Consider the following 9227-nt stretch of genomic DNA (forward strand, 5'->3'; position numbering starts at 1 on the left):
GGCATGGGAGGATTTTTTTTTTTTTTTCAATTTTAAACACTTGTATCCAATATAGTTCTTTTTTTTTTTTTTTTTTAGTTTCAATATTTATACTGTTTATTTTTATTTATTTATTTATTTTTTATTGTTGGTTGTTCAAAACATTACATAGTTCTTGATATATCATATTTCACACTTTGATTCAAGTGGGTTATGAGCTCCCATTTTTACCCCATATACAGATTGCAGAATCACATCAGTTACACATCCATTGATTTACATATTGCCATACTAGTGTCTGTTGTGTTCTGCTGCCTTTCCTATCCTCTACTATCCCCCCTCCCCTCCCCTCCCCTCCCCTCTTCTCTCTCTGCCCCCTCTACTGACATTCATTTGTCTCCCTTGTATTATTTTTCGCATGGGAGGATTAGATGAACTCTAAACAAAGGGGAAAAGAGGAGGGAGGGTAACAAAGGGGGCTTGGGGGTAGGGAAGATGGTGGAATGAGATGGACATCGTTACCCTAAGTATATATATGAAGACACGAATGGTGTGACTCTATTTTCAGAGATATGAAAAATTGTGCACTATATGTGTAATATGAATTACAGTGCATTCTGCTGTCATATATATAAAAACATTAAAATTTAAAAAAAGGGATAAAAAAGAACCTTGTAATTATGACAGATTATTTTTTCCATGTAATTTTCTTAAATATATGAAGAAATTTTTCTAACTATCAGAGCTGTAATTTCCACTTTCTCTTGAAGGCACAGAAAGGGAGTCACAGGACAATACTGCAGATACTGATGATGGTGGCTTCAGCGAGGAGTGGGAAGCCCAGAGAGATAGTCATCTAGGGCCTCATCGCTCTACCGCAGAGTCACGAGCTGCTGTCCAGGAACTTTCCAGCAGCATCCTAGCCAGTGAAGATCCAGAGGAAAGTATGTGCACTTCTCTATGTTGCAGAGTCATGGATTTTTTAGGTGGCTGCATTATCAACTTCTCAAGAATAAAATGAATTGAGAGCATGACCATCACTCTAAACCACACTGTGGCTTTTAGTGGGAAATAGTTAATAGGCCAAATTCTGATTGTAACTACTCTAGTGGGTGTAAAGTGGTCTCCCAATGCAGTTCTAATTTGCATTTTCCTGATACTTAATGATGTTAAGTGTTTTTTCCTGTGCTTTTTGGCCTCGTGTACATTTTCCTTGGAGAACTAGCCATTCAGATCCTTTGCTCATTGTTTTGTCTTTTAAGTATCGAGTGTAATCATTCTTTATATACTCTAGATACAAATACTTATATACTTATCATATAAGTTCTTCAGAAATATACTTATCAGATAAGTTATTTACAAAAAATTTCCCTCTATATTCTGGTATTTTGTAGGTTTTCTTTATTTCAGCTTCTACAAGTTAGTTTCTTATAGCACTTAACATTTGAAATCCGAAGTCTAAAGCTAGCATTTGTTTAAGTCCCTGTATGTGCCAAGAAGTTTTCTTGTATTATTTTTAACTCTGATAGCAGCCTTATGAATTCCCATCTAAGAGCTGAGGAATTTGAGAATTGAAGAGGATACAAATACTTAGAATTGAATGATAAAATAATAACCCAAATTAGAATGGAGAAATGCTCTGAATAGACCTTTCACAAAGGCTGGAGATGTCACTCAATGGTGTAGTTCTTATTTAGGATGCACAAAGCCCCTAAGTCCAGTCCCCAACACTGCAAAATAAATAAAATGAAATAAATAATAGACCGTTTACCAGAGGAGAAATATAGTGACTACTAAGTGCATAAAAAGATACTCAGCATCATTCATTGGGAGGACTGTGATCAAAAATATTAATACCAAGTATTGGTGAGGATGTAATAAAACTGAAGCTCTTGTGCTTTGCCATACGATTGTAAGCTGATAGCTACACTAATAAAAACAGTTTGGCAGTTCATTGAAAAGCTAAACCTAAATTTACCATATAACCCAGCAACTCTTCCTAGAAATCTACCCAATGAAAAATGAAAACTACCTGTTCCACAGAGACAAGTATACAGATGTTCATAGCATGATTCATAGTAGCCCAAAACTAACTGTCCAGATGTGCATCAAACTAGTCAATGAATAAACAAAGTGTAATATACAATGGAGACTATTCAGCAGTAAAAAAAGGAACCAATTGGCTGTGGATAGAGATCAGATATAGAGAGAAGATAAAAACTACAGATATGTGCAGTATCATGGATAAACCCAAAAAATGCTAAGTGAAAAAGGCCAGCCAGCCATGACTTCATTTATGGGTATGGGTTCTATTTAAATGAAATCTCTAGAGAAGAAAAATTTACAGAGGTAAAAAGTAGATGAGAGGATATTAACTATAAATGGGTTAAAAGTATCTTATGGGGGGATGAAGTGTGGACTGTGAAGATGGTTGCCAACTCTCTATATTTTTCCCTCTCATTGAATTACACTCTTACAGTGGGTGGATTTCATAAGATAGGATTTTGTAAGATACCTTGGTCAAGCTGTTCAGGGGTTCTTATGAGGATTTATTAGTAGAAGTGCTGGGTATTAACTAGGTATTCAATAGATGACAGTTATGGTTGGTGATGGTTGTAATTGCAGTGTCTGTTGAGACTCCAGAATCTTGACGTAGAATCTGAAACTCCTGTTGTAGAAAGAAAGAAAACCTAGTGAAAGCTTAAGTTTTGTCTGTCATCTATTGACTTTTCATTCAGTACAGGGTTATATTTTTTGTTGTTTGTTTAGTTTTTGAGACAGTCCCACTATGCTGTCCAAGCTGCTCTTGAACTCCTGGGTTCAAGCAATCCTCTCACCTCTGCCTCCCAAGGAGCTGGGGACTACAGGTGTATGCCACTGTGCCCAGCTCAGGACCCTGTATTTAAATTCTGAAGTCATAGCAAAGAAGGACAAACTTTGTCACATTTGTAATCTTTCCTTTTTAGGGGGAGTAAAACTTGGACTGGGAGATTTCATTTTCTACAGTGTTCTGGTTGGTAAAGCCTCAGCAACCGCCAGTGGAGACTGGAACACTACCATAGCCTGTTTTGTAGCCATATTAATTGTAAGTATACACTAATAAAAATATGTCAGTGCTCCTAATGTCAGACTTTCTAGTTCTGAATCCCTTGAAGACAATTCGCTTTTAACCCCATGTGGGCCAAGAGTGCCAGTCACTCCAGAAACTTTTTCTAAACACACCCGAATAACACTCCACTCTGGCCACACATTAAAATTACCTGGGAGCTTTTAAAACTGAACTCTGCCCTGAAATATGTCATTTAATTTGTTTTCATTGTGTTGTTTTAAAAAGTTCTCCAGGAAATTCTGAGCACTTCTGGTTAGGAGTCCCCACAGTGAGCTCAGCATAGCTAAGTGTGAAATGTACTCTGCTCAAGTTCAGTGTTAAGGGGCTGGCAGAGCCTCTAGTCCCTGAACTAGTCACCAAGGAGTTGGCTGTTCTGCATTGAATGACACAAGCTGCGGTGTGCAGTGTTACTGTGGGCAACAGGTGCAAAGCATGAGTCTTAAGCCAGACCACTCCATGGAGTCAGGTTGAGCTTGCTTACGGTGTCACAGCAGGGGGTCCCCAAGGCTGTCAAGACTGGTTTCAGTAAATAGCCCATAAAATATTTCTTATTGCTCTTTTTATTCTTGTTGTGATATCGTAGATACATAGTATGCAAGTGAAATTAGATGAAAGTTTAGGTGAAAGCCTTTATAATACATTTTTTATTTATGCTATAACCAGTTAGAATTTTCACACATTTTATTTCTCTTTTGAGGATAGTTTTCTGACTTTGAAAGTATTTATTGGCTATATATCTTTTTGCAGAGGGAGTGCTGGGGACCAAAGCCAGGATCTTGTACATGCTAAGCACATACTTCACCGCTGAGCTGTACCCCTGGCCATCTTTTAAGATGAAATTACTTATTCTGAATAAACTGAAATGATGCCCAGTCTCCAGGCTTTGTAGGCAGAGTCTCGGTAACCAGGGTAAAAAATGAACCATGTGTTTAAGCTGCTGTATTTACAAGAAAGTGCCACACCACTCATGCTGGTTTTCGTCATCAGTTGGTTCTTTGAGCATCTCTTTGTCCCCTCATAGCATAAGGAATGCTCTTTGCCTCTGGGATTTTAACCAGCCAAATTAAAATCACATAGGCCTTTTTGATATTTTATATAGAAATTTCAGTTTTTTTTCAAAATAAGTTTTACTTATTTTTCAGATATTTTTTCTTTCTTTCTTTCTTTCTTTCTTTCTTTCTTTCTTTCTTTCTTTCTTTCTTTCTTTCCCTTCCTTCCTTCCTTCCTTCCTTCCTTCCTTCCTTCCTTCCTTCCTTCCTTCCTTCCTTCTTTCCTTCTTTCTTTCTTTCTTTCTTTCTTTCTTCTTTCTTGATTTAACCTGACTCCATGAGCTACATTCTGACTGCTTTTTATTTTTTTATTTTGAGGCAGGCTCTTACTAAGTTGCTTAGGGCCTCACTAAGTTGCTGAGGCTGTCCTCAAACTTAAGATCCTCCTATCTCAGCTTCCTAAATTGCTGAGATTACAGGCATGCACCATCTCAGATTCTGTTCTTTTCCTGAAATTAGGGAATAAACTATCAACGCTGTGTGCACAATGAACTCTGTACAACAAAGAAACGAGGAATATATTTTCCTTTTTTCAAGAAACTACATTTTTGGTAGAGAATGCCCTGAGTTCAATCTCCAATACAGAGAGAAAGGAAGATGGGAGAGAGGGAGAGACATTTTTTGTTTTTTCACGGCTCTTTTTCCAGATTTGATGAAACATTGGTGCTAAAATTTAACCCCAAAGGGAAGTATTCAGTTAACCAAGACTTGTTATTGAGTTGTTGTGCGTGAAAATGCCTCCAGAGTCATGTGTGAGCGTGTGTCTTTCCTGTCTCCTCCGCAGGGCCTGTGCCTTACGTTATTACTCCTCGCCATTTTCAAGAAAGCATTGCCAGCTCTTCCCATCTCCATCACCTTTGGGCTTGTTTTTTACTTTGCCACAGATTATCTTGTACAGCCCTTTATGGACCAGTTAGCATTCCATCAATTTTATATCTAGCATATCTGCAATTAGAATCCCATGGATGTTTCTCCTTTGACTATGATAAAATCTGGGGAGGACAAAGATGACTTTCCTGTGTCCACATCTAATGAAGTCAAGATTCCCAGCTGGACTTCCACAGCTTCCTTCCAAGTTTTCCTGACCACCTGCACTATTGGACATTGGAAGGAAGTACCTACAGAAAACGGTTTTTTAACATTTTCATTGTGGTGAACTGTGTCCCTCGGTGCAAAAACTACCAAATTTGAGGGACAAGGACAAGGAAATGTGATGGGCCAAGAAGTTGCTGAGCTCCACCAGCAGTTTGACCCTTGGTCACAGGAGACTTTACCAACACTGCGAACTCTCAGGACTACCATTACCATAAGGTTAAATGAAGTGGTTTCAGCCGAACAGAACTTTCATCTTAAACTACATAAATCAGCCTAATGAATCTGTATTAATTGAATTCTGAAATTTTTCAGGAGGTACTGTGAGGAGAGCAGGCACCAGCCACAAAATGGAAAGGTGGAAAGGGGGCTTAAGCTTTCACTTTCAGACTCTTTTGATGCAGAAAAAACTTTAATTTTTTTAAAAAGATGGGTTCCCCCTACTTTGAGTCACATCAGATGTGTAGGTTGGTTTTGACGATTTTTTTGTCCTTAGGCACTGAAACTCATTACCATCTGTGGTGGCCATTTCTTCCCAAGGCCAGTCTGAACTTATGCTTTGTCCTTGAAAGTCTTAACCTCAGGTTCCAAATTCAGCAATTTCTGGAAATAATGGAACTGTTGCTCAATGATTCCCTATCATCCTTAAGTAAATTCTGGATTTTCCACCAAATTGCTAATTTTTACGCACACTTGTAAGTTCATTTGCCCCAGATGCCTCCTCTGCTCCTCATTTTTCCCTTCGTCCCCCAGCAGTTCTCTTCTACAGCAAATGAGGCAGCTCTGTGCTGGTAGCAGGTGATCCTGTTAATCCCGTTTACTCTCTGTATGATTCGAAGAATGTTGTGAATCAGTGCTATCAGCCTTGCTGTCTCAAGTTTTGATAGCAAGTATGATGTGTGCCCAAAGATAGTAGAATTAAAGAAGAGTAAAATGGCTGGTGAAGCACTTTCTGTCCTGGTTTTTCTTCTGTTACTAAAAGCTACTGACTCTGACACTAGGTCAGAATTTGAATTGGGCCCCAGGGATCTGGCTCAGTGGTAGAGTAGAGCACTTGCCTGGCATGCACGAGTCCCTGAGTTACATCCCTGACACTAAAAAAACAGAAAATCACAAAATTTGAATTAATAACTCAATCCTGATGGTTTATGTTTATGAACCAGTCATATCAGTACAAAGCAATAGTTTGGAGAATGTATTATTTTGCTTGGCAAACTGTGGGAGAACCTGGGGTCCGAGAACCAGCTGCCAAGAGGAGAGAGAAGGTGTCTCCCATAGCCAAGGGGCACAGTGAACTCTCGGCAGGCGGCTGGGAAGGAGGAGATCCGAGATGTTCTTCAGGAACCTCACAATGGGTGCTTTGTGGTCTCTGCTGCATCACCTTCATCTTGGTGTGCCTTTGTATGAACTGGACAGTGGAGTTGCTGTCTGAGTCACAGTTATGTACAGTTCCGTCAGACAAAGCACAAACACAGAGCTAGCAACCTCGTGGACATCTGGCACGCACCTCTAGGTGAAGCCCTGCAGGGCCCAACCCTTATTTTCCCATAGAGAGCCCTTAGCCATGGTGAGGAAACCCTAAGCATCTGTGACAAGCTATTTCCTCTTTGGTTGAAGAAGACTGGCTTTTCCTCTCTGGCCTGCTGCTTTCTCTTCCGGCCTCTTGTGTGATCCAGTTGGGGGTTCTCTCTGGAGTTCAGAATATCTGTTTTCAGTCATGAAATAGATAATAAGAAACTAACCTCACGGCTGGGGATGTAGCTGGGTGGTAGAGCACATGCTTAGTGTGTGTGAGCCCTGGGTTCAATCCCCACACCACCAAAAAAAGGAACTTTAGATTATTAACCTCAATATCAGTTAAAATTGGCTCATCTCAGGCAATTGAGAAGAGCAAGAAAAATAAGAGCAACACAGGGAAAGAGGCTCATGGTGATAGGTTCTATCTCCTATTTTTTTCATTTAGCTCACTTTTACCAAGATTCTCTTTTTTGGGTGAGCAGTATAGCTCAGTGTTAGAGCATTTGCATGGGCCTTAGCATGTGCAAGGCCCTGGGTTTACTCCCTAGTGCCACATCAAAAATTTCAAAAAATAATTCTTTTTCTGCTCCCAGTCAGGTAGCAGTGTGGGTGGTGGCATCTGGAAAGCACAGCTGCCACTAACCCACCCCCACCCCAGCTTGTGATTCAAAGCACTCTTGGAGCTCTTACCTAGAACAGTTTGTGTAAGGGTTCCAAGTGTGTTGTATCTTTCATGACAGTATATAATTGTGTGTGTAATTGTGTCATTCCATTCTATATATTATTGTCCTATGGAGAAAAATGGCAGTAATTCTGTCTTTAGTTGGAACCACATCTGGGCCATCATAAGTCAGCATACAGAGAACCCATCTTATTTCTTTAAGTCACTGATCTCAGACACAGAACTCATACAATTTGTGGCTGAAGACTGAGGATAGATGTGCTGGGCATGGTGGTGCATGCCTGTGATCCCAGCCGCTCGGGAGACTGAGGCAGGAGGATCACAATTTCAAAGACAACCTCAGCAATTTAGCAAGACCCTGCCTCTAAATAAAATATTTTAAAAAAGGGCTGGGATGTGGCTAGGTGCTTAAGTAACCCTGGGTTCAGTCCCTGGTACCAAAAAAAAAAAAAAAAAACCAAGGGGAGTCACCTAAATAAATTAAAAGACTATAGGGAGAAGTGAGGCTTGTTATTACCAGGTATTAGAGGAAACTAGAAAAATTTAGGGTTCTGTCCAGTCAGGTGTAAATAAAAAAAAAATTTAAAATAATGAATGGGGTTACAATCTAATAACAGGTGTGCTATAGTTTTTCTTTAGAAACATAATGAATTTGTGAAATAAGTTTAGTTTCATCAAGTTTGGCCTGATCGATTACATAAGTACAATAATAATAGTGACTGATGACATAGTACTCTCAGGGTAGACTGTTAAAAACCTCTCAAGGACCAGGTATGTGGCTCATGGTCGAATGTGTGCTTAGCAGGCACCGGCCCTGGAATCAGTCCCCAGATTCATCTTTCATAAACCTTTTGCAGCTTCCTCTGACCTTTAGGACTTGCTCCAAGCTTTATCACTTGGTTAAGCCTTCAGTGTTGTCCCATTTCTTTGATTTTTAAACTAGAATCATTGTACCTTAAGACAAAATTGTATTCTTATTCCCTAATCACCAAGACCACGCAAAATTCTAATACAAAAATAATTTTCTTTTTAATGTTCTTTACCAAAAAGTACATCTGCATATCTGTGACTTCCTTTTCATCTCTCTCCTACTTACTAGTTCCTTTCTGTTTTATTCTTACTTTCTTTCTAAATCCACATTTTGAAAAAAAAAATTAACCCCCGAATAAGGCAATATTCTCTTTAATGCCGTTTTATAATTTTTCTCATTAAAAAATCTTAATTTTCTATTACACCTTGAATATAGAATTGCATACATTAATTCTAGAATTTTTTAACACTTAGTAACCTTATTTCTGGTGAAAACCTAGGTTGGAAGCAAATTTTGAACTGTACCTCATATAGGAACATTTTTTTTTTTTTTAATATTTATTTATTTTTTTTAGTTTTCGGCGGACACAACATCCCTGTCTGTATGTGGTGCTGAGGATTGAACCCGGGCCGCACGCATGCCAGGCGAGCGCGCTACCGCTTGAGCCACATCCCCAGCCCTCATATAGGAACATTTTGGGAATATTTTATTTCTTGAAATGTGTGCTTCCTCATTGAATTTTCTAGGATGGAACAGGACATATTTGCTAAGAGATCCAGGTGTATTTTGTCTGAATAAAAAGAAATCAAAAGTAAATTTATGTTTATGTCTGTTCAGGAGGCATCACTGTCAAATAAAATGTTCAATATTTTACTTGGAAATCACTCATTTTATGAATATCTATTTTTTCATTTTAGATAACATTAAGATTTCATATTAGCCGGGTGCGGTAGTGCATGCCTGTAATCCCAGTGGCTTGGTAGGCAG

At 39.0% G+C, this 9227-nt stretch overlaps 1 protein-coding gene across 3 annotated transcripts in view; it reads left to right on the plus strand.

Moving 5' to 3' along the window:
* The window catches only part of Psen1 (presenilin 1), a 65613-nt gene extending 59436 nt beyond the window's left edge, over window positions 1-6177 (plus strand). For all 3 annotated transcript variants that reach the window (XM_015493596.2, XM_015493610.2, XM_015493603.2), the window contains 3 exons: window positions 750-923; window positions 2946-3064; window positions 4922-6177. In XM_015493596.2, the coding sequence (XP_015349082.1) occupies window positions 750-923; window positions 2946-3064; window positions 4922-5077 (449 nt within the window). In that variant the 3' untranslated portion in view covers window positions 5078-6177. The remainder of the gene's footprint in view (window positions 1-749; window positions 924-2945; window positions 3065-4921) is intronic.
* Window positions 6178-9227: the final 3050 nt, after the last annotated feature.

This window comes from Marmota marmota, unplaced genomic scaffold, assembly GCF_001458135.2.
Source record: "Marmota marmota marmota unplaced genomic scaffold, marMar, whole genome shotgun sequence".
NCBI lineage: Eukaryota > Metazoa > Chordata > Mammalia > Rodentia > Sciuridae > Marmota > Marmota marmota.